Source organism: Pygocentrus nattereri, chromosome 9 (genome assembly GCF_015220715.1).
Source record: "Pygocentrus nattereri isolate fPygNat1 chromosome 9, fPygNat1.pri, whole genome shotgun sequence".
In the NCBI taxonomy this organism is placed as follows: domain Eukaryota; kingdom Metazoa; phylum Chordata; class Actinopteri; order Characiformes; family Serrasalmidae; genus Pygocentrus; species Pygocentrus nattereri.
In genome coordinates, this window is record NC_051219.1 from 18785083 (window position 1) to 18806427 (window position 21345).

At 41.5% G+C, this 21345-nt stretch overlaps 1 protein-coding gene across 2 annotated transcripts in view; it reads left to right on the plus strand.

Annotated features, from left to right (window-relative positions):
• mical1 (microtubule associated monooxygenase, calponin and LIM domain containing 1) overlaps positions 1 to 21345 on the plus strand; it is a 39774-nt gene that overhangs the window by 11607 nt on the left and 6822 nt on the right. For both annotated transcript variants that reach the window (XM_017694239.2, XM_017694237.2), the window contains exons 4-21: positions 927 to 1040; positions 1122 to 1217; positions 1411 to 1566; positions 1710 to 1810; positions 2559 to 2816; positions 2900 to 3015; positions 3439 to 3565; positions 3678 to 3747; positions 4559 to 4706; positions 11306 to 11502; positions 14893 to 14987; positions 15330 to 15395; positions 16134 to 16317; positions 17111 to 17202; positions 18863 to 19754; positions 19869 to 19987; positions 20162 to 20269; positions 20468 to 20561. In XM_017694239.2, the coding sequence (XP_017549728.1) occupies positions 927 to 1040; positions 1122 to 1217; positions 1411 to 1566; positions 1710 to 1810; positions 2559 to 2816; positions 2900 to 3015; positions 3439 to 3565; positions 3678 to 3747; positions 4559 to 4706; positions 11306 to 11502; positions 14893 to 14987; positions 15330 to 15395; positions 16134 to 16317; positions 17111 to 17202; positions 18863 to 19754; positions 19869 to 19987; positions 20162 to 20269; positions 20468 to 20561 (3033 nt within the window). The remainder of the gene's footprint in view (positions 1 to 926; positions 1041 to 1121; positions 1218 to 1410; positions 1567 to 1709; positions 1811 to 2558; positions 2817 to 2899; positions 3016 to 3438; positions 3566 to 3677; positions 3748 to 4558; positions 4707 to 11305; positions 11503 to 14892; positions 14988 to 15329; positions 15396 to 16133; positions 16318 to 17110; positions 17203 to 18862; positions 19755 to 19868; positions 19988 to 20161; positions 20270 to 20467; positions 20562 to 21345) is intronic.

Here is a 21345-nt window from a genome sequence, read left to right on the forward strand (position 1 = left end):
TGAGTGTATTTGATACAATACTATACAGAACTTTTTTTCCTTCTGTTTTTTGCATTTAAAAGAGTTTGAAAAGAAAGTTTCTTTCAAAGATTTTTTTTTAAGATGCATGAACATTCTGCACTTCAATCCACTCTCTAAAACTAGGCCTTCATTTATAGTGAGTTGCGCTGTGAGTGAACCGTCACACTGACACACTGCTACATGCATCACGTTGAACTACAAACATTAAGCTACAAATAAACACACTTTCTAATGTTTAGTTGTCATCAGGTCTTTCCAACCAAGTCGATTTTTACAGATGAAAAATCAGATACAATTTTTAGTGAACTGAAACACTCACTCTGATGCAAAGAAGGTTTGATTTATTAAGGAGTAACATCAAAATTATAATTTTTCATTTAGCCAGTGTGACTCAAAGCCAGACACCATGTCCCAGCACATTCTACTAAAACGTTAATCACATCAGTTTGAGATTTAGTGCTTTGAGCGTTAAAAGGAGTGACCAAAGCACAAGCACAGACATGACCTCTGACATAAGTTTCAAAACATTTTTCTTTTTTTATCAGTAAAACATGCCATGAAAAGGTTTGGGGTAACCTGGAAAAAATATTGGTTGTAGAGAAGGTTACTGTAAAATATTCATGGTTTTAAGCAATGTTAAAAATGTACCAGTTTTTCAGAGTTACTTATTGTCGCCTGTTAATGACAATTTTATCTGAGTATGGATGTATGTGTGTATTTATTTATTTATTTATTTGTTTGTTTGTTTGTTTGTTTGTTTGTTTGTTTGTTTGTTTGTTTATGAAAAATGAGAATTACCTAACCCTATCTTGAATGTGGCTGTGAGGCCATTTATGAAAGGTGGTTGCTTAATTGGAAGTTATTCTTGAGGGTTACTCGATTGGAAAACATGTTTTTATATGTAGGCATCCGTCAGTTGCAGTTGATCCTGTTGAAGCTGGTTCTGCTGTTGGGGGTTGAAGTTCACACAGGAGTGAACTTCAAAGGTCTGTTGGAGCCTCAAGCATCAGGATCCACAGGTATGCAATTCATTTCTGTCTGTCTGTGTTGTAACTCATATCTGAGAGAGGACTTGCTGGTTATCTCTGGTTCTCTTCCAGGCTGGAGAGCCTTGGTTCATCCTGAGTCTCACCCTGCTGCTTCCTACCAGTTTGATGTCTTTATCTCAGCTGGAGGAGGAAGATTCGTACCTGATGGTAAACTGTTCACACACAAAATGAAAATTTTCATATTAAGAAAGATGCAGGCAAATTACTACTTTGAGAGGACAGCACTGTAGACTAACAATTAAACAACCAAGGTGAAAATACATTAACAAGTATGTGAGTGGATTACTTATGTGATCAATTAAATCAAATATTAGATGAAAGGTCTCTGTCTCTGCATCAGGCTTTAAGATAAAGGAGCTGAGGGGGAAGCTGGCCATTGGGATCACTGCTAACTTTACAAATCGGCGTACTGCAGCCGAGACCCAGGTGGCAGAGATCAGTGGCGTGGCTCGCATCTACAACCAGAAATTCTTCCAGCAGCTCCATACAGAGATGGGTATGGAGAAAGGATACTGGGAGGAATATGGACTTATTAATAGATGTGCACACACCTGCATATACATGCTAACACGTAACACTAAATAACACTGACCATTTTCTAAGTATCCCCCATTTTCTCATTTCTCTCCTCTTTTTCAGGTATTGATCTGGAGAACATAGTGTACTATAAAGATGACACTCACTACTTTGTCATGACTGCCAAGAAAAACAGTCTGTTGAAGAAAGGAGTCATTAAACAAGTAAGACCAGCACACTGAACCTGTAGATCACTGTAGTCAGCAAATTATTTACCTATGTTTGAAAGAGACATCATGAGACCCACAGACCAGCCCAGTATTGTCACCGTTCCTTTATGCGGATACTTCAGATAGAGCTGTTTTAGGTCATGAAACTCTGGAATTGTTCCATGGTAAATGCTTGCTAATGGATGCCTGAGTGGTCCCATGTTCACATTGTCTGTATGTTCCATTATAGCAAGTACTGCCCACTCTCTGATTTTGGTAAGAGGAGCTTTCAGAAACTTTTAGAAATACCAGGACCACAGTACTGTAAGAGCTGAACCTGTATCGTGTTGCTTTGTGTCTTTTTGCTTTGATTTCTTATTGTGTAAGAGTTAGAATGTAATGTTTGTGTTGGGAAGCTGCTTTGAGCTGTACTGCCACCTGGTGGCTAGCTAGGGTAGCACAAAATTAATGACAAACCGTTCAGTCTTACAGTATTTAGATATGCAGCGTTATCTGTTGGGGTATTTAGACTGTGTACTTGTTTCCTGAGATTCATACTTGTTTCCTGTTTTCTTTACACTGTTCTTCAATAAAACATGCTGAAGCAATTCTATGCTCATTTATGGACCTGTATATTTAGTGACTGAATGAGTTTGTTTTGGCATAAAACAGGTGGTCATTTGGAATCAGTTAAGTGTGTTCTCTACCAATTACCACTCTTTTTTTTTTTTTTTTTTTTTTTTTTTTTTTTTTTTTTTTTCAGGACAGCAGTGATGCAGAGCAGTTGTTGGCACAGGCGAACGTTGACCAGGAGGCTTTGTTGCAGTACGCGTATGATGCTGCTCAGTTCTCCACTAGCCACAAGCTGCCTGATCTGGAGTTTGCACTGAACCATGTGGGTAAACCAGATGTGGCCATGTTTGACTTTACCTGCATGCACCGTGCTGAGTATGCTTCACTGGTGAGGGAGAGGAGAGGCAAGAAACTCCTTATTGGCCTGGTTGGAGACTGTCTGGTGGAAGTGAGTATATAGCTTAAGTAAGTCCCTGCAGCTGTAGTTAATATTTGCTGCATTGCTTTTAATCCCATTCTTTATATGCACAGCCTTTTTGGCCTTTGGGGACTGGCATTGCCCGGGGCTTCCTGGCTGCCTTTGACACAGCATGGATGGTGAGGAACTGGGGCAAAGGAGTGACTCACCTGCAGGTCCTGGCTGAGAGGTATTGACTATCAGTAATATTTATTGATTTAATAAAATCATCCACATCCCTCTTTACCTTAAGCTTACCTTAGCTCTCCCCCTTACACTCCTTGATCTATGAACATTTACTAATTAAGGATTCTTTATTAGGGTAGTAGTGGTAGTGGTAGTAGTAGTAAGTAGTAGTAGTAGTAGTAGTAGTAGTAGTAGTAGTAGTAGTAGTAGTAGTAGTAAAAGGAGGAGAACGAGGAATTGGACAGTAAGTACCTTTTTGAAAAATGTATAAATTGAGACACACATTGTCTAGGTTAGCCACACTGACAAAATGTTTGTGAATAACTGCTTTGTCTGGCTGTAAGCCTTGGTTAGCAGCTTTGGTAACAGGCTTCATTATGAAAAAAGTCTGGCCTCTTATCTGTTTATTCATCTTTGAATGAAACAGGGAAAGTGTTTATCAGTTGCTGTCACAGACCACTCCTGAGAACACCAGCAAAAACTACCCTGCCTACAGCATCGATCCCAGCACTCGTTACCCCAACGTCAACCTGTCCTCCATCAAGCCTAAACAAGTAAGAGCTATATAGCCACAACACATTTTTAATTTCATGGTTTTAACACAGTAGCATGTACTAAGAGCAGTTAAAATAGTTTGATTTGTACTTTTTTATTATTATTTTTTAGGTGCAGCATCTGTATGATGTTGAGGACAAGAGCAATAAAAAGAAAGTTCCATTACAAAATAAAAGTCAAGGTGAGAGATCAGCTGCTAATTAATAACTAATTAATACCACTGTATCACTTTTATGAAAGAAAAAAAATCTTTTTTACACTTCAAGGGCCCATATCATGGAGAATGAATATTCCCTCACTTTAAAAAAATGATTTGAAGTAAAATTCTTAGTGATATTGTTAAATTCATTGTTTCTGCAATATCACAAGAACCAATTCATTTACAAGTATCCACCTATTTAGCTAAACTGCTTCAACCTTTTACACTGAAGTTATAAGGGTTGTTTCAGCTGTATTTGTTTTTTAATTTAGGCACAATACAGGACAGTCGATCAGAACAGATATCATTTACATATCAATCTCAAAGACCCAGTAGTAAAAACAACTTGTTTAATACTTAGAGCTAAAGAGAGGTTACCAAAGAGTATTTTAAAAATAATTCATCACCATTGTTGGTACATAAATGGTCTAGTTATGAGAAAAATATAATAAGTGGATTGTAAGAGAAAAAGAAGAAGTACAGAAACAGGTTAAAATATGGACCCTTTAAAAATGGTACAGTTAAAAAGCTTTAAAATAGATAAGTTTGCTTCTGAGGTTCAGTGTTTTGTTTTGGTTTTTTTTTAACCCTAACGCACAACTGCACAACTTTGCATTTTGTTTATTTTCTCAGATGACTCATAACTTAAATACCTTTGCCTGGTTGAGTTACTGGCAGAATTATACTATACCATCTATTAATGCATCATTGGTGTTGCTACTGTATTTCAACTCCTAAACCACTTTTCCCCCAAGAGATCTGTAGAGTGACTGTGCTTGAACATTGTGTGCAGACTCACTGAGACGCATGGTAGACCTTCTGAGTTGGTGTCAGAAACACACAGCCTGGTGTGAGCGAGTCCAGGTCAAAGACTTGAGTCAGTCCTGGAGGTCTGGCCTGGCACTGTGTGCCCTGATTCAGCACTTCAGACCCAAACTCATGTAAGACTCCTGTTTTCACCAGGTGACATGTGAAATCACATTCTGCTGATCCAACTGTTGGTCAAGATGATATTGATGTCAAAAAAATTAATGAAAAATGCAATATGGACTGTGGTCCCACCGTTTTTTTTTATTTATGTATGTCACTGCTGTTGGAACAAAACCTTGTATCTCCATTTTTGTCATTTTTCAGTTTTTAGCATAATTTGAAAAATACCTGTTGCCCTTTACTTACGCGCACACGCACGCACACACACAACACAATTAAGTATTGCACACAATTAAGTATTCAGAGCTTAGACATTTAGTTTTGTGTGTGTATGTGTGTGTGTGTGTATGTATGTATGTGGGTGTGTGTGTGTATATACACACACACCCACATACATATACACCTCCCTTTCCCCAGCCACTTCCACTAGCTCTCCAGGGGGGAATTCCGAGGCGCGCCCATGCCAGCTGGGCAGTATAGTCACTCCAGCATGTCCTGGGTCTTCCCCGGGGTCTCCTCCCTGGTGGACTTGCCTGTGACACCTCACAAGGGAGGCATCCTAACCAGATGCCCGAACCACCTCAACTGGCTCCACTCCACAGAAGCAGCAGCTCTACTCTGAGTCCCTCCCAGGTGACCGAACTTCTCACCCTATCTCTAAGGGAGAGTCCAGACACTCTGTGGAGGAAACTCATTTCGGCCGCTTGTATTCGTGGTCTTATTCTTTCGGTCATTACCCAAAGCTCATGACCATAGGTGAGGGTAGGAACGTAGATCAACCGGTAAATCGAGAGCTTTGCCTTGTGGCTCAGCTCTTTCTTTACCACAACAGACCAGTAAAGAGCCCGCAACACTGCTGACCCAGCACCAATCCGCCTGTCAATCTCCCTCTCCCTTGTACCACCACTCGTGATCAAGACCCCGAGATACTTAAACTCCTCCACTTGAGGCAAGAGCTTATCCCTGACCCAGAGAGGGCTCTCCACCCTTTTCCGCCTGAGAACCATGGTCTCGGATTTAGAGGTACTAATTCTCATCCTGACCGCTTCACACTCACCTGCAAACCAATCCAGCGAAAGCTGAAGTTCACGGCCTGATGTCCCCAATAGAACCACATCATCTGCAAACAGCAGTGATGTGACCCTGAGGTCACCAAACCAGACACCCTCCGTCCCCTGACAGTGCCTAGGAATTCTATCCATAAAAATTATGAATAGAATCGGTGACAAAGGGCCCTGACGGAGTCCAACTCTCACTGGGAACAAGTCTGACTTACTGTCGGCCATGCAAACCAAGCTCCTGCTTTGTTTGTACAGGGCCTGAATGGCTCGTAGCAAAGAGCCATGTACCCCGTACTCCCGAAGCACCTCCCACAGAATACCCCGGGGAACACAGTCGAATGCCTTCTCCAGATCCACAAAGCACATGTGGACTGGTTGGGCAAACTCCCATGAGCCCTCTAGGATCCTGGAGAGGGTGAAGAGTTGGTCCAGTGTTCCACAACCCGGGCGGAACCCACACTGCTCCTCCTGAATCCGAGATTCAACTATAAGCCGGACTCTCTTCTCCAGTACCCTTGCCAGGGATTACCAGGGAGGCTGAGGAGTATGATTCCTCTGTAGTTGGAACACACCCTCCGGTCCCCTTTTTTAAAAAGAGGCACCACCACCCCAGTCTGTCAATCCAGTGGCACCGCCCCCGATGCCCACGCAATGTTGAAGAGGCGTGTCAGCCAAGACAGCCCCACAACATCCAGAGCCTTGAGGGACTCGGGACGGATCTCATCCACCCCTGGAGCCTTGCCACCAAGGAGCTTTTTAACTACCTTAATGACTTCGGCCTCAGTAATAGACGAGCCTATTCCCGTGTCTCCAGACTCTGCCTCCTCACTGGAGAACGTGTCGGTGGGATTGAGAAGGTCCTCAAAGTATTCCTTCCACTGCCCAATGACGTCTCCATTTGAAGCAGCACACCATCTCTACTATATACAGTGCTAGTGGCACACTGCTTTCCCCTTCTGAGTCGCCTGACGGTTTGCCAGAATCTTTTTGGAGCCGACTTAGTCACTTTACAAGGCCTCACCAAACTCCTTCCACACCCGGGTTTTTGCCTTGGCAACGACTGAAGTCGCAGATCGCTTGGCCTGTCGATACCTGTCAGCTGCCTCTGGTGTCCCACAGGCCAACCATGCCCGGTAGGACTTCTTCTTCATCTTGACAGCGTCTCTCACCTGGGCTGTCCACCACCAGGTTTGAGGATTACCACCCCGACAGGCACCAACGACCTTGCGGCCACAGCTACAGTCAGCCACTTCAACAATGGAGGAGCGGAACATGGCCCATTCTGAGTCGATGTCCCCCACCTCCCCCGATATCTGGTCAAAGTTCTGACGGAGGTGTGAGTTGAAGATCAGTCTGACAGATTCTTCTGCCAGACATTCCCAGCAAATCCTCACTATACATTTGGGTTTGCCCGGTCTGATCGGCATCTTCCCCCACCACCTGATCCAACTCGCCACCAGGTGGTGATCAGTTGACAGCTCAGCTCCTCTCTTTACCCGAGTGTCCAAAACCCATGGCCACGACTACAAAGTCAGTCATTGAACTCCAGCACGTCTCAAGGAGATTGGCCCCAGAACCCAAGCTGTGTGTTGAGGTGAGCCTGACTATATCTAGCCGGTATCTCTCAACTTCGCGCACCAACTCGGGCTCCTTCCCCACCAGTGAGGTAACATTACAAGTTCCAAAAGCCAGTTTCAGCAACTGAGGATCAGAACGCCAAAGCCCACGCCTTCAGACACTGCCCGATCCACAAAGCACCGAGCCCCTACTACTGCCCCTCCCATTGGTGTAACCCAATGGGCTGGGCCCAGCCGGGCATGGTGCCCTGCCACCAGACGCTCGCTGGCGAGCCCCTCCCCCAGGCCTGGCTCCAGGGTGGGGCCCCGGTAACCCTGTTCCGGGCAGGGTACACAGGTCCTGGTTTTTAATTATTGTCATAGGGGGAATTTTGGATCACACTTTGTCTGACCTGTCACCTAGGACCAGTTTGCCATGGGAGACCCTACCAGGAGATTTTGCTCCAGACAACATAGCTCCTAGGATCATTCAAGCACACAAACCCATCCACCACGATAAGGTGGTGATCCATGGAGAGGTGATCTTCATCAAAGTCACAACAATAGACAAACACAGTCTGCTTAAACTAATACAAAAAAAAATTAGATGGTTTTTATGTTTTTATTGAACACATGTGAATATTCACAGTGCAGGGTGGAAAAATTAATGGTATGTGAACCCCTAGGCCAATGACTCCTAGAGCTAATTGGAGCCAGGAGTCAGCCAGTCTGGAGTCCAATCAATGTGACGAGATTGGATGTGTTGATTAAAGCTGCCCTGACCAATAAAAAACACACACCAGTTTTGAGTTTGCTGTTCTCAAGAAGCATTGCCTGATGTGAACCATGCCTCGAACAACTGAGCTCTCAGAAGACCTACGTTCAAGAATTGTTGACTTGCATAAAGCTGGAAAGGGTTACAAAAGTATCTCTAAAAGCCTTGATATTCATGTGTCCACAGTAAGACCGACTGTCTACAAATGGAGAAAGTTCAGCACTGTTTCCACTCTCCTTAGCAGTGGTCGTCCTGTAAAGTTGACTGCAAGAGCACAGTGCAGAATGCTCAATAAGGTGAAGAAGAATCCTAGAGTGTCAGCTGAAGACTTACAGAAATCTCTGGCACATGCTAACATTTTTGTTGACAAATCTACAATAAGTGAAACATTAAACAAGTTCATGGGAGGACACCACAGAGGAAGTCACTGCTGTCCAAAAAAAACATTGCTGCACGTTTGAAGTTTATAAAAGAGCACCTGGATGTTCCACAGCACTAATGACAAAATATTCTGTGGACAGATGAAACCAAAATTGAGTTGTTTGGAAGGAACACGCAACGCTACGTATGGAGAAAAAAGGCACAGCACACCAACATCAAAACCTCATTCCAACTGTGAAATATGGTGGAGGGGCATCATGGTTTGGGGCTGCTTTGCTGCCTCAGGGCCTGGATGGATTGCTGCCATCAACGGAAAAATAAATTCCTAAGTTTATCAAGACATTTTGCAGGAAAACTTTAGACCATCTGTCCGCCAACTGAAGCTCAACAGAGGATGGGTGATGCAACAGGACAACAACCCAAAACATAGAAGTAAAAAAAATATATATACACTGCTCAAAAAAATAAAGGGAACACTTAAACAACACAATATAACTCCAAGGAAATCAAACTTCTTTGAAATCAAACTGTCCGCTTAGGAAGCAACACTGATTGACAATCAATTTCACAGCTGTTGTGCAAATGGAATAGACAACAGGTGGAAATTATTGGCAATTAGCAAGACACACTCAATAAAGGAGTGGTTCTGCAGGTGGGGACCACAGACCACTTCTCAGTACCTTTCTGCTTTCTGGCTGATGTTTTGGTCACTTTTGAATGTTGGTGGTGCTTTCACACTCGTGGTAGCATGACACGGACTCCACAACCCACACAAGTGGCTCAGGTAGTTCAGCTCATCCAGGATGGCACATCAATGCGAGCTGTGGCAAGAAGGTTTGCTGTGTCTGTCAGCGTAGTGTCCAGAGGCTGGAGACGCTACCAGGAGACAGGCCAGTACACCAGGAGACATGGAGGAGGCCGTAGGAGGGCAACAACCCAGCAGCAGGACCGCTACCTCCACCTTTGTGCAAGGAGGAACAGGAGGAGCACTGCCAGAGCCCTGCAAAATGACCAGCAGGCCACAAATGTGCATGTGTCTGCACAAACGGTTAGAAACCGATTCCATGAGGATGGTATGAGGGCCCGACGTCCACAGATGGGGGTTGTGCTCACAGCCAAACACCGTGCAGGATGCTTGGCATTTGCCAGAGAACACCAGGATTGGCAAATTCGCCACTGGCGCCCTGTGGTCTTCACAGATGAAAGCAGGTTCACACAGAGCACATATGACAGACGTGACAGAGTCTGGAGACGCTGTGGAGAGCGATCTGCTGCCTGCAACATCCTTCAGCATGACCGGTTTGGCAGTGGGTCAGTAATGGTATGGGGTGGCATTTCTTTGGAGGGCCACACAGCCCTACATGTGCTCGCCAGAGGTAGCCTGACTGCCATTAGGTACCGAGATGAGATCCTTAGACCCCTTGTGAGACCATATGCTGGTGCGGTTGGCCGTGGGTTCCTCCTAATGCAGGACAATGCTAGACCTCATGTGGCTGGAGTGTGTCAGCAGTTCCTGCAAGATGAAGGCATTGAAGCTATGGACTGGCCCGCCCGTTCCCCAGACCTGAATCAGATTGAGCACATCTTGGACATCATGTCTCGCTCCATCCACCAACACCACGTTGCACCACAGACTGTCCAGGAGTTAGCGGATGCTTTAGTCCAGGTCTGGGAGGAGATCCCTCAGGGGACCATCCGCCACCTCATCAGGAGCATGCCCAGGCATTGTAGGGAGGTCATACAGGCACGTGGAGGCCACACACAATACTGAGTCTCATTTTCACTTGTTTTAAGGACATTACATCAAAGTTGGATCAGCCTGTAGTGTGTTTTTCCACTTTAATTTTGTGTGTGACTCCAAATCCAGGCCTCCATTGGTTAATAAATTTTATATATGTGTGTGTGTGTGTGTGTGTGTGTGTGTGTGTGTGTATGTATATATATATATATATATATATATATATATATATATATATATATATATGCATTATATATAGATGCATTCTCACTTACTGCTCTAAAATGCAGTGGTTAAAATAAGGCTCCACCATATTATACACACATTTTATATATATATATATATATATATATATATATATATATATATATATATATATATATATATATATATATATATATATATATATATATATATATATATATATATAAAATGTGTGTATAATATGGTGGAGCCTTATTTTAACCACTGCATTTTAGAGCAGTAAGTGAGAATGCATCCCTGTCTCTCATGGGCACATGTTGAGCTGTAATTAGATTTCATTGTTTTTGAAATAAATGTTTCCCAAAGCATGAAAATCAGTGTGTAACATTTAAAATTGTCACTAACAAGACGCAATTTTTTTTTCTGCAGTTAAGCAAATTCTTTAATTTTTTTAATGAAAATGTTTAAAGCAATAGTTAATGAAATAAAGATAATTAAGGTATAGGGGCACTGAAAGCAAAATGATTTTTATCTAAAGTGCAAGTCAGTTCAAATCTGTTTTCAACTCAGACTTTTTACCTATTCAGTAGAATGATCCATATACCAACACTTTGCTGAATGGAAACATTTTTAACGGTATATGACCTCTATTTACGCCTTTCATGACAACTGACATGAAGCCATATTCTAAACAGTAATGAAAGGCTTATGTAGGTATTGTAACATTTATGAACACAGTGCTTCAGTAAAATATTTTGCAGTGTCCAGTTAAGTACAACTATTGCCAAAATATGTTTGCCACAATATGTTTGCATACAGCAGTGCAGAGGCCCAAACTTTATCATTTGGTTCCAACATTTTTTGTCTAATATGTGTCATCTGTCCTCTTTCACAGAGATATGTCCTCACTAGATGAAAATGATGCGGTGCACAATAACCAGCTGGCCTTTGACATTCTACAGAGAGAGTTTGGCATTGAGCCAATCATGTCTGCTGGTGACATGGCCTCAAGCAAGGAGATTGACCAGCTGTCTGTGGTGCTTTACCTGACACAGGTCCACAACGTTTTTACTGAGGCACCTCTGCCAAAAGGTAAATGTCTAAACACACCTAGGAAAAAATCTGGAAGCTTAAAATCAATGCCCATCTAGGTAAGGTCTGAAAAGTGTCTGAAGTTGAAGAGATTCAGTGATTTCATTGATTTTTCTCACAGGCAGATATGATAAACCATAGAGCCATTATCTACTTTAGTTCCATCATGTTGAATAACTTGCGCAATTTGATTTGCTCGGTTGTTGATTTGCACATAGTACACCGTGTCACACTGATGTGGTTTATAGTGATTATTGTGTTCTACATCTACATCCCTTAGGTCATTAACATATGTGGTGCTTCTGTCATTCTTTTTAGCACCCATTGGCTTATTAAAGATGCATACAAGTGTAAATTTGACGCATGTCTATTGACCTATGAACTATTCTACATCTGATTCTGATGATCTGTGGTTGGGATAGTGTAGTGGTTAACACCTCTGCCTTCTACGCTGTAAACTGGGGTTCAATCCCCGACCAGGGCAAGCACCCTACACTATACCAATAAGGGTCCTTGGGCAAGACTCCTAACACCACCTTGGCCTCCCTGTGTAAAATGATCAAATTGTAAGTCGCTCTGGATAAGAGCGTCAGCCAAATGCCATAAATGTAAATGTAAATGATTCACAAATGACATCAAAGTATGACATCAAAAACTGTGTGTGGAAACGAGCATTCATGCACAGCTTCCTCATTATACAACATCATATCATTTGCATATGTCCTGCACCCTGTATTCAATGCAGTCGTTGTGAAAATTAACTAATAAAAGGAGAACAATAGCTGTCTGCTTATACTGAAGGGGGAAAGCAACAGATAATAGTAGAATTAAAAAGAATAAAATGATATTGATCATTTGCGATGATAAATTTAGGTTTGTTATTATATTATCGTACAGACATTAATTTAATCATAAATACACACCAAAGATGAAAATAAATAACAAAACTATCTGTGAAATGTGCTTATGTTTATTATACAATGACACTTGACTGTACATAACTGATGAAAAAGGACCTTATCTTGCCATTCTGCTTTACTTGCATCTTGAGTCTTGACTGGTGTGCACTAGCTGAGTAGTGCGACAATGGCATTACTCTTTTTGGTTGGAAATGCCTGGTCATAGTGGCACTGTGTCTTTAAGAGCCTTTTCCCAGCATGCTTTGCTGTGAATGGGCTGTGCTCTGCTCTTGACTGTGCTGCATGTAGCTTGGGAGCTGCTGCTGCAGCACACAGAGCAGAAGGCAGCACAAAGCTAAGGAGAGAAATGGCTCATCGGGGCTAGGGTGGGACCCCCCCAACCCTGCTACAGCCGACGCATAAACGATCCAGCTGCAGGGGAGGGAAGGCAGATACTGTCTAAGGAAAAGGTATTAGTGGATTCAGTGGGCTGAGTCCAGCATTCAGGCTTTGATGCTGTTATTTATTGGGGAGGGAACCTTAACCAGCTGTGCAGATGTGCAGGCAGGTAGAGCTGTCGCTCAGATACAGCTCTGTATGTGTGGATGTGTATATTGTGGGAAGGGGGATGGCGTCTGCCACAGGGGCTTATTTTCTCAGTCATCGTAAGTGCGTTATCAACAGTCTGATTCGTGGCTTGATCCCTTGGTAGACATGTTGATTTAGAACTGATTATATAAACATCAGGAAAATGTAATTAAGGTGGAGAAAAATGCACACGGTTCCTGTATGGGGGGAGACATTATGAGTCATAAGTGATGCACTATGAATATAGCAGCTCTCATGTACCTTGTTAACCACTTCTTATTCCCAATGTTTCTGTGCATTTTACATTATTTAATGACTCCTACTACCATTAATTATTCACTCCTTCACCCATTACACCACTTGTTTCCATATTTATTTATATTTTTGGTTGTTTGTTTATTTACATTGCTAATTGAATGTTTATATGTTATTCACAACCAGTATTCTTGATGTGAAGGATTAAATTGTTAACCTTTCAAGCTGATCTCCATTACACTACATTACATTAAATATCATGTTATTAATCAAAATGTTTTACTGAATTGGTTTAGCTTTGCTGTGCACATCCATGATAGGCTTTTAACTGAACATTTGAAAAATAAAGGTGTCAAAAAGGGTTGCCAACAAGGATTGATACCACAGATAAACCATTGGTTCCTATAGAACCTTTCAGTGGATGATTCTCTGAATAACCATATGTATGAAGTACATGTATGAAGAACCTCTTTAAAGTTTAAAGCAGTGGGTCGCAAACCATTCCTCAGAGGACGTCCAGACAGTCAAGATTTTTGCTCCAACCTAACTTATAGCACACTGAGATGGAGCAAAAAAATGTAGATTGTTTGAGGTTCTAAGTAACTGTTTGAGAACCACTTATTTAAAGAACCTTTCACATTCTAGGTTTTGACATATTTCCTGGAACTGTACATACAAGCCATTTTTAAAGTGTACCCTCTTAAAAAAGAAAGGTGCCAAAAAAAGGTTCTTTTTGCGATGCTACAGTTGTTCCATGTAGAACCCAAGATGTGTGAGTTTGAAGAAACCTTTTAAAGAACCTCCACATAATCTAAATCTTCTAGGAAGAACCCTTGAATTGGTAAAGAGGCCTTACATTATGTGATTTAATTACGGTCATTCCAGGGTGTGCAGAAATTAGAACCACTGGGCCTCATTCACCAATATCTTAAGTTTTCTTTTAAATTTGTTCTTGAGAGGGGTCCTAAGAAAACTACATGAATACAGATGCATGAGCTGTTCTTAAACCGCAGATTTTCCCTCATTTTTGTGCTCTTGAGTTTGTGTAGATAATGTTCATAACTAGGAATAAATCCCAAATAAGAGCATCTTTGTGAAAACTGTGGGTTTTAAGAAGAAATTTCTTCTTAAGCCGGTTGGTAAATGAGGCCCAGTGCTTTTTTGTACTTTTTTTTTTTTTTTTTTTTTTTTTTTTTTTACTTCAAATTATCGATTGTATTGACAATATTTTTTATTTATTTCACTGCATATCAAGCATTTTTAGGTTGTTAAATTGTTACACCCAAATTTATACACACTTTGTCCAGACATGAATTGGATCATATGGCAAAGATAAAAGTAGCGGTTAACAAAAATGTAGGTGAAATTTGCATACACTTATTTTACAATGAGACCTGACTGTAAACAAACTCAGTGAATAAAGGCCCCTATCTGCCAAAAAGCATTCTGATGCCACAGAAGAACCATTTTTGGTTCCCTAAAGAACCTTGCTCTTTAGATCATTTTTGTTGTTGTTGTGTTTTTGTAAATGTGTGAGAGAACCTTTTCTGTGAGGGTTTTTGTACCTTTTAAAAAGTTATTCACATGTCATTTGAAAAATGGTCTTCAAAGAAGAGAGTTCTTGACTGTGTTGTACTTCCCTCCACAGACCAGTCCAGCTTCAAGTCACTTTCCCTCTCCAGGACCCGCTCTGCCGTCTTCTTCCTGAACAAGCTCAAACATAACTCCCTTCAGAGGCGCAAGGTAGGCGCTGACACAAGCTCACACCAGCAGGTTGAGCACACACGGCCTTGTTCACACTGTAGACCACAGCCTTTCGATCCAGATAGCTTTGGCTTGTATGAATTAAGTAGAGCATGAAGTTCTTGTTCAGCGAGCAGTATTGTAATAAACTGTCAGTGTGAAGCCACTGTTCAAGAGACTCATTAAACACATGAATTTCACCGGTGCTCGTTACCTCATAACTTAACCATGTAACCAGTTTCTCAAGAACAGTTCTGGATAATGATAAAACCATTGTTTATTTTTGGAGGCCTGTTATGAAACATGAGCCATAAACAAGGTCATGTGACTTGTGCCCCTTAGGAGCGTCTGACAGCAAAGCGAGAGGAAAGAGAGCAAGATATGAGGGAGGACGAGGAGAAGAAAGACGTGAGTAGTGCAACAGCATTTCTCTAAAACGCAGAACACGTGTGCATGTGTGTTGTCAAACATTTGTTACCCATCTGTGAAGATTCTCGCAGCTGCAACGTGGCTATGAAACCTCTTCATGATACCCTGTTTTCTTGCTTATTTACATTATTTGCTAAGCTGCACAAACAGAAATGACATATTGGAGGCTTCTGATGGATCCCATGACCTCTTTTGCACAGATAATTTGTGAACTTTACCTGGGCATGGTTCACATGACAAAGAATATTGTGGCTGCTCTGACATAATGATTTATGGTTTTTTGTATGGCATTTGAAAAGGACAGCTGTATGAAAGCCTTTTGTCCTTCTGCCTTTTTTCTCCTGTTTCTGGTAATGAATTATTGAATAATTTTCTCTGAAGTACTGAAGAATAGAATGATTTTTTTTTTCCCTTGAAATACTGACTCAGTATCTTCTAACTGTTCTCAAAATTTTGTCAAAATATCAAGTTAAATTATTTTAAAGATAGTTCGTCATTATGGCAACAGGCTTCTTTACAGCAGCCCTTTACATTGTCTAAATGTTTAAAGACAAACAGGCAAAGAATGGTCCAGAATTACTCTGAATACATTCTCATTACATTAACATAAATGTTAAGTGTTTCTTTCTTCCTTCAAATTCCTCTTGTTACCTCTCATACTTGTTACCTCTCATACAGCCAGTAGGTGACTGTTACCATGTTTGTCCTGTCTCATAGCCTGTGTCTGCAGTGCCAGCCACAGATCTGGGCAGCAGTGAGTTGTGTTACTTCTGCCACCAGCAGCTCTATGTGCTGGAGAGGGGCAGTGCTGAGGGTAAATTCTTCCATCGTAGTTGCTTCATATGCCAGCAGTGTGGTACCACGCTGCGCCAGGGAGGATATACCTTCTATCCTGACACAGGTAAGCTCCCATCTGATATGTAGAGCAATATGAAGAAAGGATTTTCCTGCACTGCAAGACTGAATTGTTCAGTATGCATAGGAAGTACTGTATGTTTTTTGTTGTTGGCCTTGATCCAGGCTTACTCAGCCATATGCAGGAAAAAAAAATTCACTATGTCTAGCATGATGTCAAACCATGTTTTGCACGCAATATTTATGAATGCTCCAGTTAGATGTTAACAATGCTGACCCTCAGCTTGGCCTGTGTTAGTGTTATTGGGTATTTCAATGTCATGCAAGGCAGGAAGCAGTAGGAAGACTGAGACTGAGAAACAAACATGGATGGTGGGAGAAGCTAAGCTTACTGACATTAGAAAGAAGCCTTTCCCACATGTGCTTATAAACAAATCACCTGTTTTTGTAGGCTATTATTAGTGTGGTCATTATTTTTTATAGTATTTTATAATAGTGGAAGTAGTATTAGTAGCAATGATGCTGGACAATGGAAAATATAGTAGTAAATGGTAGTAAATATATTGTCACTGCATACCAAGAGCCATGACTAACCATTTTGTAGACGTCCTTGTAGAAAACCTTTCCAATGTACAATAACAGCCGTTTTATCTGTAGTTTCTGTATTCTGGAATAAAACAGCACTGGTTAAATTATTCACTATTAAGATTAAAAATACATGGATATTCCTCCATTATGCGTGCCAGCACCCTGCAATCCACAGCAAAGGAGCATGATTGCATGACAGTGCACACCTTCTGCTGTGCCAGCTTTAGCTGTACTGTGTGATATGTCCACAGGGAGGTTCTACTGTGAGGAGCATTCAGAGCCTGTGGAGGAAAAGGGGGAGGAGGGAGAGTTGCAGCAAGCAGATTTATCCACAGGGGTGCAGGTATGGACTATATCAGAGCTAATTCCGCTTTGTATTAATGTGCCCATCCTTTTCAATATGTTGCATTAATGTCAGTGTTGTTTTAGTAATATAAATGTGTGTTCTGTAGAGCTGAAACAGTATTTAACAGGAATGCTTGTTCTCAATACTTCACTCAAAAACAATAATATTTACATGTATTAATTTACAAGCATGTTAATTTGTTTTTGTTTTGCTTTGTAACAAATAGTTTTATACATTCATACATCATTGGACACACCAAAGATGCTGAATGCTATGTCTGACGTTCTGTAATGTAACATCAGAAAAGGAATCTGACTGGATTTCTGCTTACCTTAATAGCAGCAGTGATACAGAAGCAAGTTCAGGAAGTCTGTGAATCTTTTAAAATGTTTGTTTAATGCTTTTACATGTGAAGCATCTCTTGGATGTAGCTTTTAACTCACCCACTCACATTTAACAAGTTGTCCACAAGGGGGAGCTACTCATACTCTAGGGACAATTCCCAGTGGGCCGCTTAAAGAGTGAGAAAGGGAAAAATGCATAGCCACATGGGACAGACTTCAACTCTTCAGTCAACTGCAGCATCTTTGACATGTTCACGCTCATGTATTTAAAGCAATGAACCGTGTTTTATTGTTGTTTGAGGATATGTGTCTATATACTGTGGTAATAGGCTTAGTCCCAGGGAAGGTATTATCATAGTCTCAGCTTGGTCTTTGTCTTATCATGGTGCTGCTTCCACCTGTCTCCCAGGCACATGGTGATCGAGCTCCTACAGCAGAATGTCATTCAACATTTAAAACTATAGCTAAACAAATTGTGTATGAATTCTTAGTTTAAATATTGTTTGCCATTTACATGTCTTCCACTATCTGATCTTCCTTCTTTCCTTCAAAAAAGTGTTACTTGTGAAATCATAGCGGGGATTAGGCTGGTTTCAGCATAACATAACGTCAGTATAATTTATAGCCCAATATCACCTCCATTGCAAAATAATTTATTTTTCTAGATTTATGATTAAAATGTTTCATTTAAAAGAGTCATAAATAAGTCTCTGACTTTGAACATTGTCAGAATTGACTATTGTTGAGTGTAGAGTTGTGAAGAAACAAATACCAACATAAAGTATTCTAATTTTCAGGCCAGCTGTATTGTTCTGTGTTGCTCAGGGAGAGTTACTTCATCTAAGCTAAGCATGAAGGTGTAGTTCCTCTTACATTGAGAAATGGCTAGATGTTGCACCAGGGCTGTGTTACTGTGACAGTGGCGGAAATGTTGAGTTGAGCCATTTATGCACCGTTGGGTTGTGTTTTGCTGATTACAGTGTAATCCAGCACCCACAGAGAGCACTTCAGTGTAAATGTGACACAGTGGGGTTGAGGGGAGGGGGGGGATGGGGTGCAGAGCTATTGCCTGTGGGACTGAATTTCCACAAGACTCTTCACAGCTGAACCAGTGTTCTGTGTGTGTGTGTGTGTGTGTGTGGTAAAATGTATGCTTGTAAAAATATGTACACAGTGTGACTGTTACTTAACAGATGAATCATGCAGTTGACCTCCTAACTGTGAAATTGATAGATTTATTTAAGGTATATTATCATATTATGATATAAAATCAATTATGCGTTTATTCACCGTCTATCCACGATCATATCCAGGCCACTGAGAATGAGCAGAGTGGGGAAGAGAATGGAAAAATTGAAGAGAATAAAAAGGAGCCTAACAAAGAGAGCCAGTCAGATGAGCCTGTTCCGTCATTCCGCTCTGTGAAGAGAAAAGGCTCCTACAAGATCTCAACAGACCCTCACTGTGATGAAACCACAGAATCCAACACCCTTGAAGACCAAGAGGACCAGCTGGCAACCAGAGCTGCCAAGGACTCTAATAAGCCTGGCATACCTACAGAGCTGATGTCAGAAAGCCGGCCACAAACAAAGGAAGCCGACCACCATCAAAATGGGGCGGACCCTTCTTCCCCTGTTTCTGCCCCAGTGCCAGCCCCACGCAGCACCCGAACATCTGCCCCAGCTCCAGTCCCTAAACCCCGCACTATCCATAATGTAGTGCCCTCACCCACACATAGTGATGAGAACCAAGACTTTAATATTAAAACGTCAATGCCAGAAACCATTGTAGAAAATGAGGTGGAGTCTCCTCCATTCCACACAGAAAATGGCCATCCTCAGGGGACAGCCGATTCCAGACCCAAGCAGTCCCTGAAAAAGCTACAACTTACAGACGAAGAGAAGACTCAGCTAGTGAACCTGAGCTTCAGCCAGGACTCGGACTCGGAGACACCAGCATCTTCGTCTGCTGCTTCTACTTCCTCGTCCTCCAAGCCCCATGACGGAGGTGAGGAGGAGGGCTACTGGAGTGGGGGGACATCGCAGGGTCACGTTCGGGAGAAGAAGAATCGAAGGTGTTTTAGAAAAAAGGGAGAGCCCCAGAGAGCTGTGCAGACGCAGCAGGGTAGGATCAGGTCCAAGTTCTCCCCCTGGAATCTGTCTTCGCCCCGGCTACAGCAGCGCTTCAGTGTGCTGCAGCCTGCAGGTAGGACAACCACCTTTGATCTCGTTTTCTTTGTTGACTGACCGTCTACTATCTAGGATTGACGTCCGAGTCCCCTGTTCTTAGCTGATCTTTACAATTTGATTTCACTGCCAGTGCAAATTCATCCAGATTCAGAGGATGATGTTTATCCTGATGCTATCGATGACGAAGATGAGGATGATGAAGAGAACGAAGAGGCCCTTATGACGGAGGCTCATTCTTTGGATGGCCAGGTTAGATGCTGGAACAAAACAGTAGTCCTATTCATCTCCCACTGAGCAGGTGCTGGCTAGAGATCTGATCTTGAGGAATGGATGCAGTTTTATTTGTGTAAACATTTCTCATGATTGCATATTAAAGTGTTCATTTTCCTGCATAGGATTTATTACACTGTTTCCTGTATTCAGGCAGGAACAATGAACCTGTCTGAGGGAGAGAAGCAAGAGCTGATGAAGATGAGGACTCTGGAGCGAAGAGCCAAGATGAGCGAACTGCAGCGCTTTCACAAAGCTCAGGTTAGAAACAACTGCCTGTGTAAATGGCATTGAATATACTTTCACATAATTTTACCCTGCAACATTTTTCAATCAACCTTGCAAGAATATGTGCCAAAGACTGAATCTAGATGAGTTATGTATGAGCTAACATACCCTATGTAAAATTCTGCGCTGGTTATGCCACTACTAATGGTCTTCTTGGTGTCTGATGTACAGTCTATCCAGAGGAGGCTTGAAGAGATTGAGGTGACGTTTAAGGACCTGGAGGAGAAGGGTGTGGTGCTGGAGAGATCACTCAGAGGACAGCCTGGTATGAACCTTCATATTCTAGCCTGTGCACAGTTTAAATATTTTTGCAGCAATAACTTTATATTAAGTGATTGAGCACTTAAAAGATGGTCAGTTGTTGTGAATCATTTCATGGACTTTTTATTAAATTATGGGCTTTAGACAGCAACATCACAGCATAATTGTATCTGGAACAACTTTATCAAAAGCATTGATAACATTAAATTATTAATTAAATTTAATTTTAATTAAATGTTTAAATTATTAAAATTAAATTATCAAATTATTGTCAACTCACATCCTTATTAACTGTTTAGGATGATACATAGCCAAAAGTCTGAAAGATGGTGAGGGCTGTCTTTCTGCAAAATGTTTTATATGTTTTCTATGTATTATAGAAGTCTTCTGAAGTACAGTTGTATGCAAAAGTTTATTTTTCCAAGTGAAAATAATGCACATCCTCCACAAGGAACAAACCTGTAGTGCACAATTTAAGTGTATTTGTGAAGTCACACGATAAAATATAAAAAGTGCATAATTTTTGCATGCTCCAAATTGTATATTTTATTTATTTCCCCAAACTGTTACATAAAGTTAACAATAATTGTGAACTAAAATGTCATTTGACCAGGGGTGGCCAAACTTTACTAAATGTAAATTTTATACTTAAGTCTTTTAGGAAGACAAATTAAAGATAAAAACCAACATAGTGTTTTAGTAAAGTCCTGGGCCATCACAAACTGCCAGAACAGTGTCATTGTGCCTCAACGTAGTTTCTACAAGACTCTGGGACTGTACTGGAGGAA